This window comes from Thamnophis elegans, chromosome 4, assembly GCF_009769535.1.
Source record: "Thamnophis elegans isolate rThaEle1 chromosome 4, rThaEle1.pri, whole genome shotgun sequence".
Taxonomy (NCBI): domain Eukaryota; kingdom Metazoa; phylum Chordata; class Lepidosauria; order Squamata; family Colubridae; genus Thamnophis; species Thamnophis elegans.
In genome coordinates this window covers 116,324,516-116,349,864 of record NC_045544.1, presented here as the reverse complement: position 1 = coordinate 116,349,864, position 25,349 = coordinate 116,324,516, and the positions used below count along the sequence as shown (strand labels likewise).

General features: G+C 41.9%; 1 protein-coding gene across 1 annotated transcript in view; it reads left to right on the top strand.

The window, feature by feature from the left end:
• Positions 1-5,903: 5,903 nt before the first annotated feature.
• The window catches only part of LRRC75A (leucine rich repeat containing 75A), a 67,355-nt gene continuing 47,909 nt past the window's right edge, over positions 5,904-25,349 (top strand). The window contains exon 1 of the mRNA XM_032216909.1: positions 5,904-6,824. Coding sequence (XP_032072800.1) covers positions 6,537-6,824 — 288 coding nt within the window. The 5' untranslated portion in view covers positions 5,904-6,536. The remainder of the gene's footprint in view (positions 6,825-25,349) is intronic.

Sequence of the window (25,349 nt, the reverse complement as noted above, 5' to 3'; positions counted from 1 at the left end):
GGCATTCTGGGAGTTGAAATTCACACATCTTAAAGTTGCCAAGTTTTGGGGAAATCCTGCAGTATATGAAGGTTCCCAATGTTAGTTCCCTCCCCCTAGCCTCCTACTGCAGGTTACAGTCTTCTCAGCAGCAGAATTAAAATGGCATTTAATTTGTCTCTGAGCCTGGTGGTCAGTGCTTTGTTAATGCAAATTTTCTCCTAGGTTAATTTTTTTGTGTTTGTAAGATGTGGATATTGCTTTGCAAAAATAAAGTTTATTATCAATCCTACTGACAAAATGGAAACCTGAAGCGTTTTATTGAGTGTGAGTGGGCTCATTCTGTTTGCTTATGTTATGGTCTACTCTTCGTAATTGAGAAACAAATGAATCTCCTTAGAAGAAATCTAGTCCTTGTTGAAAGGAAATCTTACGTCAGATTTCTCAATTACAGAAACGAAAATGTTTCTCAATGTTTATGTTGTGCTTTTTTACCATGCTATGACAGGAATTCTCTGCATACGATAGTTAAATTATTATAAAAATAAATCTAGATTAAAACGAGATTAAAATGAGCAGAACTATGAAACATAATTATTAGGAATAGCAATAGTAATTATGATTAATGCAATCAAAATCACAGAACAGCAACAAAACATTAAAATTCTTTTTAAAAAACCCAAAACCTAGCGATCATTCCCTACTGATTCTGACCAGCACTGTGTGTAAGAGGATTCTGAGCCAGTGTAGCTCACAAAGTAGCAATGCTATGTGGGTATATGAAAATACTACTGTAATTAATTATGCTGCTGCATTCTGGACCAGCTGTAGTTTCAAAGTTGTCTTCAGTATACAGCACGAGGGAATCCAGACAATGGAACTGAAACATGAGGGATTGTGAGTGACATCCTCCTGATCCAGGAACTGGAGTAGCTGATGCATGAGTTGGATTTATGGGAAGATCCCCCAAGCCATGTTTGCCATTTATCCTTCAAGAGGAACTGTGAGGTTAGGAATACCCTCAAAATGTATAGTAGATCTATTAGTGTAATGAATGGTAAGGCCAATGGGGTATACAACTCCATTCAGAACCAACGATAGAAAATTTCTAGACCCAAGAGGCCTCAACATTCACAGTTATTCAGTCGTGGTAACTTTGATTCTCAGTCTGTTCTGGATCCATACTCCTTGACATACCTAGACAGTCTGGGTTTATCTGATGTTATCTAGCTCTATACCAGTGACCTCATTCAGTGGTGTCATGTACTGTGGATGTTAAGTGGGTGCAGATGAAATCAAGCTCTGAGGAACCTGTACCGGCAAAGCAAGGGTCAATGTCTCTCATTTCTCCCCACACCATGAACATCTGGAACCAACTTGGAGAAAAGGAAGCATATCATTGTTGGAAGAAATATCCTTCTGGGTTCAGTTCTAAGTGACGGGAGGGAGGGGGGAGACACTTGAAACATGTAGGCTGCTTGGAAAGATGGTTTAATGGTGGACAGGACCACATGGCTTGAGCTCCTGAACAGAAAAGGGGGATCACATGCTTCAAGATGTTGGATGAAGAAGAAAAAGGGCAGAGATGCTGAAAGTCTCTGGTTTTATGCCCTCTCTGGGCTTTGAACCTGAGCTTGTATTGGTTGTCAGACTCCCATGGGGCCATGCAGGGACAACTATGTAGGCTGTGTTCTGAGTCCAAGTTTAGTTGAGCATTGCTTGTTCCCAGTGCCATGAGGTAAGATAGGTTAATACTATCATGCCTTAATCTCATCACCCTGGAGCTGAAATGGAGAGATCTTTGTTATGTAGAATAGACTGGCTCAGGCCTTAATGGTTCATTGACAAAGATGGGGGGGAGCTGAGTTTCTGTCTCCCATTTAGAGGAAATATTCTGTCCTTTTAATATTTCCTAAAATATTCCATTTTCTAGTAGAGGGGTGGGTTTTAACTTCCTGTATCATGTCTCCCATCGTAAAATCAAGCACACCCAGAAGGATACCTTTACTGATTGTATCAAAGGTCACCAAGAAATCAAAAGAGAGCCAGGAGGCCTATACCACCCCCCACCCTAATCCCACCATAGGAGTAATCAATATTGTTTTGGTGCCATACTCAGGCCTGAGAGAGATCCAGAAAACCTTGAATTTAAAGCACTCTGAAGCTGCAGCCTCCGCATTTTCTCCACAATCGCGCCCAAAGGAAAGCTGGAAATCAGCTCAGAACTGATTTCCTAAGGAGGTAACCTTACTCAAGTATGAATTCATCAAGACTAGATAACCTCCTGGGAGGCCTTGAGCAATCTAGGGAGGATATGGATCTAATACACAAGTGGCTACACATAGTCTCAAGAATTCTGTTCATTCCTTGGGACAAATAGGCTAAACTCATTTCAAATAACCACAGGACGTGGATGGGTAGAGTTCAACTCAGAGTAAATCTAAACAACCTTATCCAATAGATTTCTCTAAAAGTTTTTTCAAAGGTCAAATGATCTGACCCACTCTTATCTAGGAAGAATGGGCTACCTTAAACAGGACTGCCAGAGAGCAATTTGTTGATGCAAATAGAGTGGAAAAATACCTACCTAAATACCTAAGCTTTGCCTTTCTTATTTTCATGGTGTAAACCTTAATAAAGTTTCTTAATCTATTTCTGGCTGAATTTGCCCTTTTTCCTTTTCTATAAGTATTCTAGGTGTCTTATTTCACTAGGTTCCTCTGAAAACCAGGGGGACAATACTCTGGGATCCTGGAATTAATTTGGTGTTAATGTTTTTATACCTCAATATAATTTCATAATTGGTTACATAGTTGTACTTGAACCTCAATACTGTCATAAGTTAAAATCTTAAAGGATCAAATATTCATTATGATATAACAGTTTATAATTGCAGTTTTGTGTCAGCCTGAGTATTTTGAGATGTTTCTTACTGATTTTGAAAGTAATTTCTGCAGGTACATTTGACATTAGAATGGGGAGTAGCTGCCAGAACTGGAAGCTTTTGTCCTATAAAGACGTGTGTTTTATAAACATTAAATGTATGGTTATGTATCCATGGACACAGCCATATTGTTTCCAGAGACCAACATGGAAGTGGTTTGCCAGTGGCTTGTTCAGATGCCTTTTTAATCTCCCAGTTTAGCTAAGGTTGCTGACTTTTATGTAATTCTCTTATCCAAGTCCAATACTGCTTTCTGACATTACTCAAGGTTGGCTACATCTTTGTTAAAAAAAAGAGGCAGAGCTTGGGGGCAGAGTCAAGAGAGGAATCAGCCTGGAGTCCTTGCAAGCAATCTAAGTCCGACAGCCCCTGAATTCCATTAACCCTTATCTAACATCAATTTAGTCCTGACTGTTAGTTCACTAGATTCTTGTATATAAGAATGAGCAATAAATTAGCTTAACTTGGAACATGTCCTGATTATTCACGCTTCACAGGCTTGGTTTCATGAACAAATGTAGTACAGATATTAACGGAGATGCCCATTCTGATAATTTTGATTGTCTCGGCTCTGTATAATTGGGAGTGTTGTTGGGTTGATTCAAATAATATTTCCCAGTGGAAAATCAATTCATAATATATATACTGTTCATTATTTCTAGGCAGGAAAGTAAAAGGAGGTTCCATGTTATTTGGAATAGCACTTTTAAAAGTGAACCACAGAGAAGCTGAAAATCAAACTGAAAAGAAATCTTTTCTCTAAGATTTGTTGTAATACTATAGTTAGAACACTAAACCATATAGCAATGCTTAATGAACTCTTCAAAGACTAGTTAGAAAAAAATCTTTTTTTAAAAAAAACACCCCAATTTCTAGCTATTCAAATGACAAATCACTTTTGAAATCTTGCAAGAAAACTGCAGACTTGTCCAGGCAGTTCTGGGGAGTTAGGATTGACCCAATGGTTTCAAAAGGTTAAAGTGGTGCTATGGTTGCTCACTGATTTGTAAGATTAAACCATTAAGTTAAAGACAAAGAATAGTAGACAATATTCTGAAGGAAGGTTCTTTGTAACATCCCGAGTTATTTAAAGGGCCACAAATAGAACTTCTTAGTTTTCAGAGAGAAGAAATAGCAATCTGCCCACAAAACTGATTTCAGAAAATTTCTCAATCAAAGCTACCAGAAAAACTGATTGCAGCAGAATAAAACTAGTCAAGATGCCACCCAGCGAACGCTCAAAGACGGGTTCTAAATAAGGTATGGTGATGATGAAAGAAATGTCCTTCTGGTTTCGGCTCCAAGTGGGGAAAAAAGACACTGGAGACATGGAGGCTGCTTGGAAAGATGGTTTAATGGAGGACAGGACCACATGGCTTGAATCCTGAAGAGAAAAGGTGGTCACATGCTTCAGTGTTGGTGGAGAAGGGAAGCCAGGAAGAGAAGCTGAGTCCCTGGTTTTATGCCCTCTCTGGCCTTTGATCTTGAGCTTGTGTTCTGATTGGTTGTCAGACTCCCATGTAGCCATGCAAGGGCAACTCTCTAGGCTGCGTATTAAATCCAGGTTTGGTTGAGTTCTCAGATGCCATGTGGGGAGTTGGGTAAAGGGTCAATATTATCATGCCTTAATCCCATCCCCTGGAACTGAAGGGGAGAACTCTTTATTATGTAAAGTGGACTAGCTTGGCCTTCTTAATGGCCCATTGACAAAGTGGGGATGGGCAGGAAGCTACAGAGAGCTATTCTGTCTTTTAAAACATGTTTCTGCCTTTTCACATCCAGAGAAATATTCTGCCTTTTCAATATTTCCTAGGATATTTCATTTTTCTGGGAGAGGGCTGGATGATAACTTCCTACAGTGATATGCACAGAGTGGATAGCCTGCGTTCAGTAGGCCAATCTAGTCTAAAATGAGTTTGGATCATTTTGGTTATCTTGCTGAAAACCCAAAATTGTCCCAGCAATTGAACCAAGTGGTTCAGCCTACAGACTCCTGCAACAAAGTACCCATTTTTTTTCCCTGCAACTCAGGGTTAGCGGGTTGTCCGAACTCACTGGACCTAACCCAAAGTGGTTTTTCAAAAGGCACCTGGACTTTGTTTTTCCTTGAAGACGTTTCTCTTCTCATCCCAAAAGCTTCAAGAAAAAAAACAAAGTCCAGTTGCTTTTTGAAAACCCACTTTGGGACCATGACCTGGATGACTGACAATCTTCCATAGTCACTGGACTTACTCAATATACCACCTCTTGTCTTGAGGTCCCTTGGCAGGCGCCCACCCTCCCCTGTTCCCCAAGGCCATGGGTCAGGAACCTGGGGCTCTGGAGCCACACGTGGCTCTTTCATGCCTCTGCTGCGACTCCCTGTCACTCTAAGTATGCATCAAAACTGCCAATGTGTGATATCAGCTGGCATGCGATTTATTGAGATTTTCAACACCCCCCCAGGCCAACCATGGATAAATCCAAGAAAAGTTTCAGAAGAAAACAGAATGTTTAATTCAATTACACATGTTAGTTCTGTGGCCCTCAGGAAATAGTCAGGCACAGGAAGGGTTTTGTGGGGGGCCCCCCCGCGTCTTCTTCTATGTGGGAAATGGGTCCAAATGGCTCCTCTCTACGACTCCAGAAGCTTCAACCTGTTTTTTTTTTTTTTTTAAATCGAAGCGGGTGTGTGTGTGTGGAATCCGCTGCTCCACAGCAACCCGCCTCCCTTTCCAGTCCGATCCGTACGGCGGGAAATTGGCTTCGTGTGGGGAGTTCGAGAGGCAGAGCTTGCAGCAGCTGATCCAGACGGTACTTTTCGGAGACGGCGAGCGGCGCACAAGCCAGAGGGAAGAAGCAATTCTCTCGCCGGTCGCTCCCTCTTCCTCCCCCCCCCCCCCCGCCTTCCCACCGGCGATGTTTTTTCGCCCCTTTCGCGCCAGAGAAACGGCGCGCGCTCTGCACGTGCTCAGAGAGACGCTCGTCACGTGCTCCCGGGCAAACCAGGAGGCGGCGGCTGTGCATTTTCGCCCCCTTCGGCAGGCGGAGCGAGGAGGGTAGCCAGAAGGACGGGCGCGCGCAGGCAGGCAGGCAGAGACGCGACCAGCCAGGAAGGGGTTGTGACTGGCCCAGCCCAGTTGCAGCTCGAGGCGGATCGTGGAGGAGGAGGAGGAGGAGGAGGAGGAGGGAGACGGCCTGGCTCGTTCGCCGTTGGCGGCTCGGAACGGCTGGGCTGCGATTTCCCCTCGCCCGGCCCGCGCATACATACACACATACCTCCTCCCGACTCCGGCGACGCCCATTCTGGGCTCGGTCCGGATGTGCAACAGTTTCCCTGAAGTTGCGCCCGGAGCTAGCTAAGGCTGACGGGCGGGAGGTTCTTTAGCGAAAGGCTGGAAGGGCGAGAGCAGCCCGGCTGGTAGGCAGCTCGCCCCGCTTGAAAAGCCGGAGAGGGCGGGCGTCCATCCATCCATCCCTCGGCTGCGCTGGCAGGAGATGCTCGGAGGCGCCGTCCTTTCTGTCCTCTCGGCGCTGCGGCTGCTCCCGTTAGCTTCTCTCTCTGGGCGGGAGCCCAGGATGTCCTCCTGAAGGCCGGGAGAGAGCGAGGAAGGCTGGGCTGTGCTCTTCCAGTATGGGCGCCAAACAGACCAAGGGTTGCTCGCTGCCCGGCTCCTCCGGCAGCGGCAGCAGCCCCCAGGGTCCCCTCTCCGCCAGCCGCCGACGGATTTTGCCTTCTCGGGAGCGCGGAAACTTCTTGGCGTCCCTCGTAGTACGATCGAGCGAAAAGTTTAGCAAGGGGTCTGGCGGCGGCAGCCTCCCCCCGTACCATCGCCGGATCGTCCTGATCCAAGATATGCTGAGGATGGTGAAACAAGGCAGGCAAGAGGAGGCGACTGATCTGCTGAAGTACCTGCGCCAGGTAAGAAGGTGGGATCGCAGCTGGGATCTTGGGGAGGGGAAGCTGACAGACTCCCAACAACAGTGGCAGATGTCTGGATGCCTGTGCTGGACCTTACTTAGTTCCTGCTGGGCATATTGGGGGCTGCTTGGCTTCTTATTATTTACTTAACCCAAGAAAGCCAGAGAATTGTTCTAACCAACTAATAGAATTGGGGTTTCACCCAATGAATTGGAGGGATTTGGGGATGAGAACTTAGGTCTGGGTTATGGTTAAGTTGGCACAGCTGCTGGCTGAGAGGCATTAGCCAATGTGAAATTTACATCCTGGATGATTGGCAAAGTTCTCCATTTGACTTTGAGCCTGGAAGATTCTTGGACATAAGCCAAGAGATACAGTCTTGAAGGAATTTTCAAAGGGGATTTCAATGACTTCATCTGAGTGAAGAAGAGTTGGAGATCCCTGAAAAGAATGTCCTCCACATTCTGTAAGATCAGAATAGGATATTGTACCACAGTGAACAAATAAAGAATAGCTGTTTGTACATGTCTCTTCAAAGCAATCTTTGCACCTGTTCAGTTCTCAGTTCTGTCATAGCCTAGTCATTTTTGCATTTTCTAGCTCTGCAGAGAAACTCAGTGGGTTGGAGCTGACTGTGGTCCTTCTCTTGAAGGAACTGGTCTCAGTAATGGTGAAACTCCTGCTAAGTCACCTTAGGGAGATGAAAAGAAGATTATCTTCAAAGTTGTGATAGAGTTCAGTTCTTTGACTAAACCAGTAAAAGTTGCAAACCAAGCTTTTCTGATGTCTAAAATCTATGGCGGAATAAAGCATGGTTAAGCAAATTATAGCTCAGTCATTAATTCCTTACCATTGGTGGGATGGGGGACCCCTGGGAAGAATTGTATGAGAAACTTTTCCTGACTGGCATTTAAGGGCTGTGCAGAGATCCAATTTGAAGGGAGAAGTGATTCAAAACATCCGTGGGGGTGCATGTAGCACCTGTTGGCAGCTTCTTAAAGGTGCCATGTTTTTTTTCCTGGGCTTACATGGCTCCCCTCCACAGCTGTTGCATGATTCAAGGAAAAGAGAACTTGAAGGGTTACCAAACAAATGAGACATGCATGTTTATGGGTCCTTTGGATTACCTTTTTCTCTTCAAATCCAGACCTCTGCATGGCACTAAAAGCAATAATAAAGGAAGTGTCCAGATTTAGAGCATAACATTTTATTAGGCAGCTGGATGGGTTGGGAACAATTGGACTGCAGAATCTGCTCAATGAAACTCCTACATGTAACCTAATTGATCGGTGTATATCAATTCACCAGGTATGTGAAAAGAGTAGCAAGGATTATAGGGATTTGATTGACTTTGTTCTGTGTCTGACAGAGAGAAATTCTGGCACTCTCTACTGTATCTGATGTGTTCAGGTTTTTCTCTCTTTTCTAGATGTGTTGATTCATAGCATGCACATTTTTCTTCAGTAGCAAAGGTAGCCCAGTTTGATTTGCGAGTGTATATAGGGGGAAAAAGACTCTTATATGAAAGATTATTTGTACATTATCTATAAAGATGAGGGGGGATTGGAGGTCAGGGGATCTTATGCCGTACTTGCTAAGATCAAATGTAAATGCCGGTATAATTGTTTTCTGTTTTGCTTTGTTTTTTTGCTACAGTACGGAGATTAACAACAAATTTAAATCCGCTGCCCAATGTTTCTTGGCAGTAATTGAATTACATTTGGTGAGAATTAATTAAAGGGAGTCTGGACTGGCCTAGTGAACCCTGTGGATTACTTGGCATATTTCCTTGTACCGTTGCAGTGCACGGAGCCCCACAGGAGTGCATTTCATTTAAGTTGGATTAATAAAATTAATTTCTCCTATTTAGAATTAACCTCAGCCTCCCCCAATTTATGGAAATTATCTTTTTTGGGTGCTGAGAATTCCCAGCTAGATACTGTTTGTCCCTCTCCCAATACAGTTTCCAGCTTTCCCCCAGAGCAGAAATTGTTTCTAATTTGTTATGTTCCTTTGGGAAATCTTAGCCAAAGGGTCACCAGATTTAGCTGAATTGAATGTTCCAGAGAGGGAATATAAATGATAGTATTAACAAAATAAGCTCTGTTCTGGTGGGAACCATAATAACTGACAGTATCAGAGACATCCAAATCTCTTGATTGTCTGGCTATTAAAACCCCTTTCCGTGGGTGGTTTTCTTGAGCTCAGCTTGGAAATTGCTCCTTAGGAAGACTTCTTATTTATTGAGTTTCTTCTAGGATAGATTTTTTCCCCCTTCAGACTGAACTAAAATGCAAAAGTAGGACTGAAGATTGGAAAAACAGTCTGAAAAAATACAATAGGAAAGCACTGCTACATTGTTATAGAAAACTACATGCATGTAGTCATTAGGCATCGAGTTCCATTTAAGGGAATTTTTATCTTAGACTCATAAAAGCTGTAAAAAAAATCCTAGAAAAATAACAGGCTGTTTAGAACTTGGGAAAACTATAAGGCCCACTGCCCCAGAAGAACACTAGGTCAGTGTTTCTCAACCTTGGCGACTTTAAGTCCTGTGGACTTCAACTTCCAGAATTCCCCAGCCAGCTATGCTGGCTGGGGGATTCTGGGAGTTGAAGTCCACAGGACTTAAAGTTGCCAAGGTTGAGAAACACTGACCTAGGTACTCCACCCCCCCCCCAAAAAAAAAAAATCTCAGAGGGCCCTTTCCTCCACTTGACTTGCTTTGGTTGGTTTCCACTATGTGGTGATATTTTGGTGTTTGATAAACTTTGCTAGTCTCAAACCATGGAAGACCTATTGCACACCACCATCCAAGACTTTGGGGAGAATTGACCAAGTGTAGGGATTGGATTGTGGGGTCCAATAGTTGGAAAGAGTGTCATCAATTATTCTTTGAGCCTAAGAATGACTTCCTTGTTCAATCTATATGCAAAAAAGCAATCCCTTTCTTGGAGCCAGTTGCTGACTTACAGTTTTCTTAATCTAAGGCTGTGAGAGATGTTTGAATAAGTGTATTTCCTTTTATGTATTTTTATTACATGTATCTAACGCCTTGAGAACTTATTGTACATGAAGGTCCCTTTCATTTTATGGTCATAACTACCGTGGGAGGAAGGTTGGATTGAGGGACAATGACCAGTTCACTCACCCTTCCAAGTCTCCCAACACTTTAAACAGGGATCCTTAGAAGATGGATTAAGTATCTCTAAGTATTTCTAACTTCTCTTTTCATGGAGGAGTATTTCTATAGTATTTCCAGTCTAGAGAAAAGAAGGACTAGGGATGGCATGATAGCAATATTCCAATGTGTGAGGGGCTGCCACAAAGAAGAGGGGGTCAACTTATTTTCCAAAGCACTAGAAGGCAAGACAAGAAGCAATGGGTGGAAACTACTCAAGGAGAGAAGCAACTTGGAATTAAGGAGAAACTTCCTAAGAGCGAGGACCATTAACCAGTGGAACAGAAGTTGCCTTCAGGAGTTGTGGGTGCTTCATCACTGGAGGTTTTTTAAGAAAAGTCTAGACAGCCACCTGTCTGAATTGGTATAGGGTCTCCTGCTTGAGCAGGAGGTTGGATTAGAAGACTTCCGAGGTCCCTTCCAGCTCTATTCTGATTGATTGGGACCAGAACCGAGACTTGGATTGCAACAGATGTGTTAATGTTATTGCGATCAAGGCTAGGAAATGGCTGGGTTATGATAACGTGTTAATAAAATGCCTCCATTAAGGAGAGATGTTTGGGCATTTGCAGAGGGGCTGTCATAGTGAATGGGGCCAGCTACAAAACATTAATTTTCCAGATGAGCACATTTCCCAAGAAGAGCATAAAGCTGCAGGCATCCATCGATTCTCTTCTCTAAGAATTCCTGTGTGGGCCCAAATATCTGTTGGAAATAATGCTGGATGCAGGGACTTTGCTTTGCAATGTGCCAACTTTCCATTTCTTTAAAACTGAAATATTTAAGAAAGAAATAATTTGGAGCAAGGAGCTTAGCATATACCATAGAAGCTGACTGTGGGCAAATTGGTCCTATACGCTTAAATTGCTTTCTCCTCACCTTAGTTGTTTAAAATTCAAAGTACATAGTTTCTATGTATGGGGGGGGAGTATCTTTTAATCTTATTTTATTCTTCAGCCCCCCCCCCCCCCAGTTGCAGCAAACTCCATACACAGATGCCCCTTGCAAAGTCCTTTTCCCTTCATAGAGTGGCCATGCAGCTACTATAATTTGGTTTCATGGCTCCTGGTGTTTTGATTGTTGCTTGGAAGGAATAGTTTCCAGTTGAGAAGACTCTCATGTATTGCAGGTCTTCTTATACCTGCCGTGATTGCATTAAATTATTACTGATTACAGCACAGCAGTTTGCTAGCGTTGTATTTGAAATCTTACCTTATTCAGTGCTCCTCAAATGCTGTTAGTGACACAGACTAGCTACAGAATTATTTGCTTTATTTGTTGGAGGTTCCAAGGTGTGGAATGTTTAAAAGTTTGCAAAAACTGGCCGACCCATGTGAAGTAGCACCCTCAGAAGCAGTTGGCCCTTTTATTCTCAATTTTTGCTAATAAACTGGGCAATGTCTATTCTAAATGCTAGGACAAATGTTTATTCTAAGGCAGTGATAGCGAACCTTTTTGTAAACATGTGCCAAGATTGTGCGTGCATGCACAGTAGTGTGCATGCGTGTGCGCATGCCCCACACCCATGATGCAATGCACCCTGCCCACCTGCGCATATGCATGTGACCCCCGTGCATGCACGTGCAACACACACACACACTGTGGGGGGGGGGTTGCCCTCCCCAGGCTTCAGGAAATCTTCCAGAACCTGGGGAGGGTGAAAACGGCCTCCCCCAACCTCCCCAGAGGCCCTTTGGAAATGGATCATTTCTGAACTTCCAGTAGGCCTGTTGGGCCTGTTTTTCATCCTCCCCAGGCTCTGGAAGCTTTCTTGAAATCTGCAGAGGGCGGAAATGGCCTTCCCCGGCCCTCCAGAAGGTCAAAAATCAGCTGGCCTGTGCAAGCATGTGCACTGGAGCTGATGGCTCGCGTGCCGGCAGATATGGCTCGGCGTGCCACCTGTGGCATGCATGCCATAGGTTTGTCATCACTGTTCTAAGGTGTTGAACCTGACACAGTGGCTGATGGCTATTTCTTCCTCTTATATTTTGGGTCGACAAGAGTTTAAAAGGCCCAAGCCAGAGCATGTATCATGAAAGTTGGAAAGCCTGTATACCATTGTGCAAATTTTCCCTTTGTCAGATCAGATGAAACTGAAATATTAATTCTTAATAAAATGAAGGGGCGGCGAGCAAGAGACTGCATAAAAATAATTAAAGAGGGGAAGGCATTTTTGTGGGCTCTATTCCATTTTGCTATTACACAACATGAGACACAGCAGGGAAATCCCATCATCTTCCAGATGCCTGTCGCAAGATGCTCATACCATCTTGTGCATTAATCCTTCGTGTTCTTCGGAAGAAATGCTGATTGGGGGAGGGGGGCAGAGATCAGAAACCCAGCTTGCTTGTTGGTTGGTGGACTGGTGAAAGTGGAAGCATTTGGAAACTCTTAGAGGAGTGTAAGAGAGGATCAAGATGGAGAGAAAGCCAACGATGGAACCGTTGAAGCCTCAAGGGACAAAAGGATCAGGCACTTCAATGAGTAAAATAATAAGGGAACGATGCTCTGGAAGAGACAGGAACAAATGTCCGTTCCAGGAGAAGGACTCAGAATTCAACCTAAGTGAAGAAATAATAGGAGCAAAGCTTTGAGATGAACGGTGGTTTCAGATGTACATATATCCCCATTCTGGAGCTAGACTTGCAGCCATTTGTGCTGTGAGGATTTATGTTTAACGCACGGCCCTATTGCTCAGTAAACTCACAAGTACAAATGCTAGCCTTGAGGATTAGACTGCAAGCCATAGAGGGCACAATATGAGTTTTCAGTTCTAGTGTGTAGCTCTGGAGGATGCAGCAATTTAACAAGGAAAACAGTAGCAAATTGAACATTACTCAGGAACTGTTTGGTGTGGGTGTGCTGTCTGGACAGATTGTACAATCTTTCTTCCTTCCTTGGAAGTTTTTCATGGAAGCTATTTTATCTCCCTATCCCCTTATGCTTCTACAAAGAAATGCATAATATAGAATGTGTAACACTAACCTACATGAGCGTAGAATCTTAGGACTGGAAGGGACTTCGGAAGTCTTTTAATCCAACCTCCTGCTCAAGGCAGGAGACCTTATATCAGTGATGGCAAACCTTTTAAACACCGAGCGCTCAAACTGCATGCACATGCATGCCCAAACTGAAAGGAGTGTGCCCCAACGTGCAGATGCATGTGTGCACACAGGGATATGCGCACATGCATGCTGGATATGCACGCATGCACAGCAGAGATCCGAAGGCCAGCTGGCTGTTGGGGGCAGGGCATCCGAACATCGGCAGCACAGCAAGAGGTAAGATCTTTTTCTTTTCTGAGCTTCTGTTTTGTCGTTTGCAGGGAAACAGAAGCTGATGAAAGAAACACCATGGAGATTTGACCTGGGGCAAGGGTGCATGTGCCAGCAGAGAAGGCTCTGTGTGCCATCTCTGGAATGTGTACCATAGGTTTGGCATAATAGCCTTATATTATCTCAATCAAATGGTTGCCCAGTCCATTTTTGAAAACTAAGGGAGGCAAGCTTCTCTATTCATTAATTGTTCTCACCGGCTCAGGGTTGACTCAGCCTTCCATCCTTCCGAGGTGGGTAAAATGAGGACCCAGATTGTGGGGGCAATATGCTGACTCTGTAAACTGCTTAGAGAGGGCTGAAAGCCCTATGAAGCGGTATATAAGTCTAACTGCTATTGCTATTGCTATTGCTGTTGCTATTGTTCTCATTGTAAGAAAAATTCTTCTTAGTTCTAGGTTGGATATCTCTTTAACAAGCTTCCATTCATTCTTGTTCTGTCCTGTGTTCTAACCCTCTTTGCTTTGGCAGTCCCTCAAGTACTGGAAGACAGCTTGTAACCCCAATCCTTCTCTTGATAGGCTACGTATGATTTAGTCTCCAGACTCCAGACTATCATCTTTGTTGCTCTTCTTTGCACGCCTCCTAGGATCTTAGCATCTTTTTTGTATTGTGGTGACCAAAACTGAATTCAATATTCCAAGTGAGGTCTCACTAGTGTGGTATTATTTCTTCTTGTGATCTTGGTGCTATCGATCTGTTGATACAGCCTAGGACTATTGGCATTTTTGGTAGCTGCAGCACACTGCTGGCCCATACTTAAGTGATTGTCCACTAGGGCAACAAGACATCTAGAAAAAATAAAATATATAGTTGGACAACTGCTTTTCTATGAAATTGCCAAATGGGCAGTTAGGGCAGAAAAACATGGCTTTTACCTGGAAACTGTACCGCAATTGAATATCTCCTACTATACTTGAGTACAATATAGTATCCAAAGTGCTTGTTAGCACTGTTAATTGACAGTTTTAACAATGTATTGAAAAGGACTGGCATGAAATCTGGAACAGCATTGCACAAAATAACTATGTTTTGTTGATACAGTTTTTTGGTTAGTCATTTCATAAAATAAATGTTTTGTACTATGGCCCCATCTCCACTTTATGTTGCATGCTTTGCTGACAAAAAACTTTTCTGTAAGTTCCAGACACTTACAGACCATATTCTCTGCTGCAGTCTGTGTAGTGAATGAGGAAGAGGGATGTGTAGGATGAACTGTGTTATTTTGTCATTCTCTGCACTTTTACAGAGACTTATTTTTTGCAGCAAAGTCTGAACCATCACATTGGGAACCAAGTCTGAAATGAAATTTTCATGTATTACATTTATAAACCATTTTTGTTCAGGTGTACATTGAAGTCCTTCCTCATATTTTTCAACACAATAATAAGTATCTAAGAGAACTGATTACTCAGTGTGGTTTTGTGGCCTGAAGGTGGACTGCAGCCTAGTTCTTTTGGCACTTTGTCTGACACCTTAACTTGCACTGGCTATTTTGAGTAGATATGCAAAAATGCTACAATAAGAGCTTCCAATCCAAAATTTGGTACATGTAGATTAAACAATTGTATTGAGAGATTCATCTGAGACCAGTGGTGGGATTCAGCCAGTTCGCACCTATTCGGGAGAACCGGTTGTTAACTTTCTAAGCAGTTGGGAGAACTGGTTTTTGGAAGATATCTCATTTTGTGTTTTTTCCCACTTTGCAGGGCTAATCCTGTAAGGAAGGCAGGAAGGAAACATTCTGGTGTTGTTTCTAGCCTAATCTTTATTGCCCTGCTTACAGAAACTGCCTCTCTGAGTAACCCTTATTACATTGTAACAGCACCCATCAACATGAGTGATATTGAGTTGGACACACTCACCCAGTGACATGACCACTGAGCCACGCCTACCCAGCTGGTCATTAGGGCAGAGAACCGGTTGCTAAATTATTTGAATCCCACCACTGTCTGAGACCTACTGGTATTTTGATTCCATAGGTTAGTGAAAGTCTCTCAGAAGCAGATGGAATAGCTGTATTCTATAATTTAATAAAAACACCATCAAAAATCTATACTCTGTTACCCTAGAACAGTGTTCAGAAGTCTAGTAAGGAACCACTTATATATTGTGATCAAGAAACTGGGTATATATGTCTGAATAGTCACCTGAAGAGAAGCTCAAAGCCGGGACAGAAAAACACAGACAAGTGAAGAATTGGAAAATATGATATTAAGAATGTGTGATAGGTAGGAATTGGATATGTATTTGTATGGTTAGTAATTATATAAAAGAAAGGTTCAATGGACACGTAATCTGACTGACTATACATACCTATGTAATGGATATAAAATGTAATTGTTGTAAGATCTAATCACTATATGGAAATGTTTATGCCAGAAATGTCACACTATGGGTCCAATGTTTTTAATGTATATCTAATTAAAAAGTTTTTATATTAAAAAAAAGAGAAGCTGAAATTGTGAGCATATTTACCCTGTATATATCAACTATACATTTAATGAAAACTTGCCAATTGAGATAAGGGCAAGAAAACTCATAAATTAAAGGATAGTAGCATTCTGTCAGCAACATCCAAGCACACACACAAAAAGATCTACCTAATTGGATGTGCTGCTAGAATAAAAAGATAAACAGGGACATGGGGAAATTCCCCCTTTTCTTTCAAGGGTTTTGTTTTCCAAATTTAGAAATTTGAGAAAATATTGGCAGAAAGTCTATGTGAAGTTCTTTTCTCTTTATCCTATGAACAATATTGGAGTTTTATTTACTCTTAAGTGGGTAGAACTAACTAACTATATGTGAATTTTGCAATTCTGGAGATTGTTTCTTTTCACTTAATATATTTTCCTGGGAATAAATCCAGTAAAACTAAACAAGACATAATAATGAATAAAGGATTGACCTACTAGGTATTTACTTGAATTATTTTCTAAGTAGGAGTGATAATACCGTTTTATCTGTTGTGTCATGAATTATTTTTTATGTAATAAGTAATAAAATCAAATTTAGGTTTGTAACTATATTTTCATATCCTCCCCTCAAATTCTGTTTTGCTAAAAGTGCTTGGTATCCTTCCTCCACCCACTCCTTTTCTCCTTAGTGCCAAAATATCAGAATAGATTATATTTCAACGCTGAACAAACTGAACCGACTTTCCCCGGATGCCATAACAGAGAATAAGGGAGATCTGGTGGAATTTCTCAGTCCCTAAAAGAAATTCTGCTAAACTCACCAATTGAACTGGACAAAGATCCTTAAAAGGATCTTTCTTCTAGAAAATTGCCCACCAGTTCTTTTCTTCCCCACGTATAACCTACCTCTCTGGCTTCCTGTTTTAGCCAATTCTTTTCACTGGTGCCTAAAAAACTGTGCCTCTCCACTCCTGGATCTACATTGCAAGAATCAACTTTCCTTGGTGTTTCTAAACAGGTAGCTGTATTTGTTCGTTGCTGCAGTCTCTGCGTCTCCCCACAAACCCAAAGTCTTGGAGCATCTTAGCAAATAAATGTATTTTCATGCAAGCTTTTAGGGATCGCACTACACTCTTATCAGATCAGTGAGTGAAGTTGCGTGAATGAGATTTTGCCTGTTACTCATCTATGCCCATTCCTTTGTTCTCAGTGCCTGAGGAAAAAATCGGCAGTGATAAAATATCTTCAGTTGCCGGAGTGGATGTGTTTGAGGTGGTAGTGTGAGACCCGGAACCTCAGTAAGGATCACCTTAGATTTTGAAGAATTCCTGTTTTTTTTTTAAAAAAAAAAAAACCTTTATCTAGACACATTAGTTTTTGGCAGGCCAGAAAGAATCTGTGCAGGGAAGAATGTATATTTCTGAGCTATCTGCTTGGATCTGAAAATGATATAATCCCAGAACGGAGTGGACCATATGTCTTTTTTCTACATCAGCTCTAAATCTGCTTTGATAAACATTCTGCTAAGCTCTGCCTGGGGGGAAAATGAATTTGTGGGAACACCTTATCTTGCCTGGAACTTTTCAGAGAGATTTCCCTAAAATGTAGGGCAAAGCTTGTGGCAGGGAATGGGAAGTCATTGTGAATTTGAATGGAGACCATATATTGCTCTTTGCCTTCCATGCCATATTCAGCTATAAGCTGCAGCTCTTACTAAAGAAGTTCTTGCTGGTAAAATGATTTGGGTTTGTAATGAAATATGATACAATATCCACCCTTAGGTGGGAGATCCCCTTATTAGACTTAAATAAAAGAAGAGACAAGCTACTAAATAGCAGAGGTACAGTTAGGCTGCACAACATGCTTAATTGGGTCAGGCAAAGCCTAGAAGTTTTCATACAACATTTTAAACATGACTAACGTTATTCTTGGTTATTGTTATGTTTGTAGAATTGACGTGATGGTCATAACCTTCATCACATCAGTTTTTAAAAGCGTTTTGGGGGGCTCCAAGCATGTTCCAAAAACTACAAGGAAAACTGAAGGACTTTGGTTCTCTAATTGGCCTTTGGGCACTCAGTATGACTAGTGTGAAACATAGGAAACTTGGGGAAGAGTAGGAGCCAAACTTTTTCAGGAAATTAGAGATTAAGTAAATGTTCCTCTTATGATACAATTGATTGGGAGAATTCCTTTGAGAACTTTAAAGAGTATTTGAGCCACCTTCATTTGCACTTCTTGCTTCCTGTTGGTGTGTGCAGTTATTCTTGATTATTGTTATGTTTGTGGCTTAATGTATTGGGGTCGGGGGTCCCCAACCTTCTGGACCTCAGGGACCACTAAATTCATAATTTTAAATCCCATGGACGACTAATACGATTTCCCTACTGACCGGCTGAGTAGGCGTGGCTAGGTGAACATGTGACTGGGTGGGCCTGGCCAACTTGATGTCACTCACGTCAAGAGGCGCCTCTCTGGCCTCTATTCGCCCCTCCCCTTCCAGACACTACTCGTCTGACTGTCCGGGCTCCTTAGGGCCCCAACAGGAAGCAGTTGTTGGAGCTAAGCAGCCACCACGAGAAAGAGTTGGCAAAACAACTGGCTCAGTTCAAATTGGATCTGACTGAGAAAGAGGCTCAGCAGAAGCACCTCACTGAGGATTATGAACATAGGCTTTCCAACCAGAGGGAAGACCTGCAAGAGTGCAAGACAAGGCCAGGTACCAGTGCCTGGAGGCTCAGCGGGCTGAGATGGTCAGCCAGTTCCAGGCCCACTGGAACAAGGCCCTCCAGCTCTTCGCCACCATCGGCGCTTCCCTCCAGCCTTTGCCCAAAGCCCCGCACCAGGAGGCTGAAGCAGACCACTAGTTGATGACTGCTGGCTCAGATGTTCACTTTGTGAAGTTATTGTTTAGGAACCTATTTCAGTAATGTAATTGAGTGGGTGGTATGTATACAATCATTGTTATGTCCTGCTATTGTAGAATCGACGTGATGGTCATAACCTTCATCTCATCAGTTTTTTAAAGCGTTTTGGGGTACTCCAAGCATGTTCCAAAAACTACAAGGAAAACTGGAGGACTTTGTTTCTCTAATTGGCCTTTGGGCACTCAATATGACTAGTGTGAAACATAGGAAACTTGGGGAAGAGTAGGAGCTAACCCTTTTCAGGAAATTAGAAATTAAGTAAATGTTCCTCTTATGATACAATTGGTTGGAAGGTTTCCTTTGAGAAGTTTCAAGAGTACTTGAGACATCTTCATTTGCACTTCCTGCTTTCTGTTGGTTTGTGCAGTAGGGTAGCAACACCATCTGCCACCTGGCAACTTCTTTTTTTAAAACAGTTTTTATTAAACAGTTTTACCTTTAAAAACAGAAAGAAAAACACAACAGCAACAACAATAGAAAAACAAGACATACATAGCAATATAAAGTACGGTAGTTATATAGCCTTCTTTCTGTATTGGCATTCATGTTTAGCCTTTGTAGTTCTCCATTGTCTTCCTATCGATTTTAATTACTCTAATAATGTAATAACAGTAATACTAACATTTGTAATAATATTAATTGTTCATATCACCATTGTATTTACATTGTAGTCAATACTTTAAGTTTGATAGTAATTAGTACACCTGGCAACTTATGAATTTGCTGTGTGTGTCCAAAATGCATTCTTCCCTGACGTGGCTTGTTAACATGAATTCTCTGATATCCTTGCTGTGCATTATATCTGTGATGTTATCTATATTACATCTATGCCTCCTATAAAAACCAATCTGAGGCTTTTAAGTACTGGTGGGAAAGTTCTGTTTGCCCTCATCTATCTTCCACTTTGTCCTATATGACTTCATAAAGAGTTGTTGAGGCTGTTGGAAGAAACCACAAGGGTAGGGAGAGGCATGGTTTCTGGCTTCTTTGGCTCAATTATCCTGAAGAGTTTGTATAACTAACAATTATGTCTTTGTTCAGAGTTATTTCAGAGATAAGGCCAATGTGCCTTTCCGCCCCAGGCACTAGATCAAATAAGTGACCCAAAATGAAAGTCTTTCAAATGGAAGAACAAAAAGAAAAGCAAACTTTAAGAGGGGAAAATGCAAACATCCAGTAAAGGATGTATTTGAGTGTTTGCATTTCTGTGCATATGCACACACATACACACCCACTCCCCCACACAGACATACAGTAAAGGAATGTGTGGTGCATACACAGAAACTAGCACAACAACAGTGGTGTGCATTAAAAAACTATCTTGCAGAATGAGTTATAATTTGACAAAAACTCTGAACTGGGCACAGGGGAATCAGAGGGTATAACTTGGCACATTCCAGGCTAAGCCATAACAAGCCTGGCTTGTTGTGTCACCCAAATGTACCCACCACAAACATATCTATCCATCTTGGTTACTATTCTCTTTCTATCCTTTATGCTCTGCTCTGCCTCTAAACATCTAATAAAAAAAAGTACCAGGATGAGATTTTCTGTTATATCCATGTTGTGATCTCTTGGAAGTTAATCATATGTTTTAAAATTTAAGATGTTCTTATGAGAAAGTCAGTGAATCAGGTTCCAGATGTAATTCCCTCTAGCAAATAAATGCACACATAACTTTGAGATTTTTTGTTTTCTTGCATCCCCTCTTCCGCTCCACATATTAGTGGAAGTCCTCAAATGTTGCTGAGCGAATTTTTTGGCAATTGAAAATACTCTGGGTTAATTCATATTAAACCTGAATATAGTAAACAGGCTATCAAATCTGCTACTGAAAAAGTCATCCATAGGACCAGTTAAGTTTTCAAAATAGAATTTCTAATAGTTCACTCAGCCACTTCATTTGCATTCACTGATATATTCAGAGACCTAATTCATATTACACTCTAATCGTGTATACTCTTGGTGTGATTATGCAGATCCTGGTGTGATGTGGCGTGGCATGACTCATCTATTGTGAACATTCTCAACCTGCAATACTCTCCAAATGTGTGGTTTTCAAATCCCAGAATTCCCTCTCAACACAGTCATTGCTGACAGGGGTGGTATACACTTACCTTCCCTACCGGTTCGCAAATGTGAGCGCGCGCCACCTCCGCACATGTGCAGATCCTTCTGCAGATGCACTTTTGGCAAAAAGAATGGCCTGAATGGGATGGCATAGAGCTGGGCGCGGAGCTATCTGCAATTTCCGCTACCGGTTCAGGTGATCCGGTCCAAATTGGTAGAATACCGCCTCTGATTGCTAAGTATGTTGGGAGTATGAAACCCATGTATATGGTAGGTGCTCAGGCTGAGAAAGCCTGTGTTATCCCCCAGTAGTGTTAATTATTGTTAAGAAGCCATTGTGGAATGTAAAAGATGGCTGTCTGATATCAACTCAACAAGCTGGTTTTAAGACATATTCCAGAAAAGTACATTTGCTAGTTTTATGGTCTCCAATTTTACGTCCTTTTTCATAAGACATCATTCTTCCAGAACAAACTTGGGTTTTCAATGTAATGTGTAATAATGAAACAAGATGGGCCTCCTAACCTGATATGAAAGAGATGTTTCACTTTAATCCTGAAGCGAGCTGTTGCTAATACATACGCGGTGCCTACTCTTATCTATTAGGCAATGTAGTTTAAAAAAAAAAGTCAAGAGAACTACTGAAAAGCTCCCCCCCACTTGTTTTAACCAAAGCCATGTAATTTTATTTATGTTTATTTGCCAATTTTATATTCCACTTTTCCTCCAAGAGTGAAAGCAGTTTATATGGAGACATTCCTTCATTTTATTTTACTTCATTGCCATAAAAGTGACCTTGTCAGACAGGCTGGTTGAGAAAGAACGATGGGCTCAGCCACCCAGTTAGTTTTCATGGGGGAAGGTAGATTTAAACCAGTCCCACAGTCCAATCCCTGACTGGGTAATGTTTTGCCAGCTGGGGGTGTGTCTTAATATTTATTAGGAGCCCAATTATGTAAATTGTGTGGTGATGGGAATGGGGATGTTCCTTTGGGGTTTGTTTGTTTTTAAAGATTATGATGTACCTAATACATCTTTTTCATTAGAGATTTATGTACTTCTAGATTTAAAATGATGAGAACTTGTGACACCAATATTCACCAGTAGTGGTCACGGAAGGATACAACTTCTTCATCTTTGTTATACAATTTGTCATATGAATCCTGCTTTATCCTGCTTTATCCCAATCTAGCAGCCTAAGAATCAGTTCACTTCCTGGAGCTTAAGAAGCAGTTAAAGGTCATGATGACTGAAGTGGTTTTATGAATTTGTTCTTACGTCTTTTCCCAGAGTTTAGAGCATTTGGTTGTTGACTTGCGTGAGAAGAAAAACGAAAGTCTTCAACAGTCTATTGCATCAGAGATAATTAATTTAATGGAACAGAACAGAATTCTTTATTGGTCAAGTGTGATTGGACACACAAGGAATTTGTCTGCGGTGCCTAAGCTCTCGGTGTACATGCAAGCAAGCTGATAAATCATGTTCGCAATCATAAAATACAATCCTAAATCATAAGATACAAGACTCAGTGATAGTCGTAGGATAGTAAATAAAGCAATCAACATAAATCATAAGATACAAAACAAAGTTATAGTCATAACATGCTAAAGGGATAGGTAATAGGAAAAATGAGAAGGGTAATAATAATGTAGCTCTACTACGTGGTTTGACATCCTAGAGCATAAGACAGTGTTCTGGGAATTAGTTGTTTAGTGGAGTGATGGCATGGGGTGGGGGGGGGAAACTGTTCTTGTGTCTAGTTGTTTTGATGTGTAATGCCCAATAGCCGTGATGGAGAACCTGTGGCACATGGAGACATATTTGGTGGCACGCCAGCTGTCAGCTCCGGCACGCATGTGCGCACAGGCCAGCTGGTTTCTTGCCCTTCCGGAGGACCAGGGGAGGTCGTTTTTGCCCTCCCCAGGCTTCAGGAAAGCCTCCGGAGGCTGGGGAGGGCGAAAAAGATCCCCAACGGCCCAACCAGAAGTTTGGGAATGATCCATTTCTGGCTTCCAGAGGGCCTCTGGGGGCCCAGGGGAGGCTGTTTTCGCCCTCCCGGGCTTCAGGAAAGCATCCGGAGCCTGGGGGGCAGTTGTGCGCACATGCACAGGGGGAAGGAGATTGAATGGGCATGTGCGCACAATAGCACGCGAGCGCAATTTTTACACGCCGTAAGAAAAAGGTTTGCCATCACTGCCCTGTAGTGTTGAGGGACATAATTTTATGTCCAGGATGTGAGGCGTCTGTAGATATTTTCTCAACCCTCTTTCTGGTTTGTCAGTATACAGGTCCTCAATGGAAGGCAGGCTGGTTGCAATTGTTTATTACAGTTTCATTCTTAGATGGCAGGCCACTGCTTCGTATTACAGTTGCTGCCCTTTTCATAGCTTTGGCCATTTCTCTTGGTGTCGCTTCCATCCTTCTCCAACACTATTTTTCCATGTGTAACTGTTGTATAGTATTCATCTTAGGAGCATCTACTGGATTGAAACGATGAACACAAAGTTGTTTATTTACTGTATATCTGATTTATACATCGCCTTTCTGCTCTGGTAAGCATTCAGTATGAATGCTTGCCAAAGTATGATTACTATTATGGAAGTAACCATCATACGTCTACCATAATACTGAGCAGATGGTGAACATTGGAAAGCTTGGTGCAATTGGTGTCCTTTATGGAACTTGTGTTTTATGTTTCTGATTGACGTTGTTCCTGGTGGCAATTTAGCTATCCCAAATTTGTGAGGAAAGTCATTGCTTCTGTATGCAGAAAGACAGGGTGCAATTAAGCTCGACTCCCTTGGAATTTAATTAAAGGCATGTTTTAAAGTGTCTTTAGTGTCCTTCACAGCAGCCCAGCTTCAACGTTTCCTGTTAAAGTGCCCTCCCATCTATGATTTTTTGTTTCCTAAATGCCGTTTTAATTTAATTATATGCCTAAGTTATGTGTCTGCTCAAGCATTGAAAAACTTGTGGGATGAAAATGTGACTCTCTGTTGTCATGTAATTGTTTTGAAAGCTTTGAAACAACTCAGAAGGAATTAATGAAAGAGACAGTTTAGGAAACATTATCTATAACTTTGTTTTCTTTCAGCATTCAGTTCGTGCTCAGTACCACACAATCCTTATAAGATCTTCTAATTATAAGCCTGGATATGCGTTGAACAATAATATTTGCCTTCTCAGAATAGATTTTTCTATCTAAGCTGAGGTCCTCCGAGATTTCAATTTTTAAAAAAGTTTTCTTCCTGATAATAGAGAGATGTACTGTTGCAGCAAGGGATGCGGTGGCTCTTAGGCTAAGACGCTGAGCGTGTCGATCAGAAAGGTCAGCAGTTCGAATCCCTAGCACCACGTAATGGAGTGAGCTCCTGTTACTTGTCTCAGCCTCTACCAACCTAGCAATTTGAAAGCATGTAAAAATGCTAGTAGAAAAATAGGGACCATCTTTGGTGGGAAGGTAACAGCATTTCGTACTTTGGTGTTTAGTCATGTCGGCCATATGACCACGGAGACATCTTCGGACAGCACTGGCTCTTCGGCTTTGAAACGGAGATGAGCACCGCCCTCTAGAGTCGGGAACGACTAGCACTTATGTGTGAGAGGAACCTTTACCTTTATTGTTGCAGCTTGCCGAATTATAGAGTTGTTACTGTTTGTGTTATTTGTGATCCTCTGATCTTTTTTACTTTATTATTATTAATTAATTAAATACATTTCTATCCTGCTGCATTAAAAAAGACCCTCGGTGAGTTGCATAGAATATAAAAAGACAATTTAAAACATACATATGCAGTAACATCACTACACTGAAACTTCATAAATAACAGCAATAAAAACCAGTCCGAAAACAAAAGCAACAGTAAAGACAATACAAGTGAAAGTTAAACATGGCATCATAAAATCAAGGGAAGACACCGAAACAATTCCCTCTGCAATAGTTTTTGAACCATTAACAAAGAGTGGGCTGGTCTAATCTCCACCAAGAGGATGTTCCACAGCATCAGTGCTGCAAAAGAAAAACAGCACCTTCTCACTTCAGCTCCTCTGAAAAATACGAGATTTGTACCAGCTTCTCATGTTTAATCTGATCGGTTGGGCTGGTACTGATTGTTGTAGGTGGTCTTGTGGATATTTGGGTACCAAGGTACCATAAGGAGTTTCATAGGTCAAAAATTGTAGCTGAAAACTGTCAGGAGTTTGTTGCATAAATTCAAATCCAGAAGCACACACAAATAACTGATGCAGCAGGATTCATTAATAGATGAATAAATGTACAATAACAACAGGTGGCTCTTCCAAGTAAACACAAGGCAAGATTTACAGGCAAACACAAGCAGTTAGTTTCATATCAGCAGACAAGCCCAGACAGACTGCTAAGTTTTAGTTTCAATTCTCTGCACAGACTCAGATCTGTTTAACCTCCCATAGCAACGTAGTTGCTATGCCTATTCATTGGCTGACCTTGTTACCATGTCTCTCCCAGTCATGAATATTTTAACAAAAACCAATTGGCAATCAATGCAAGATCTGCAAAACTAGAATTACGTGTCCCCCCCAATGCCAGGAACCAGAAAGTATATGATCCATTCAAT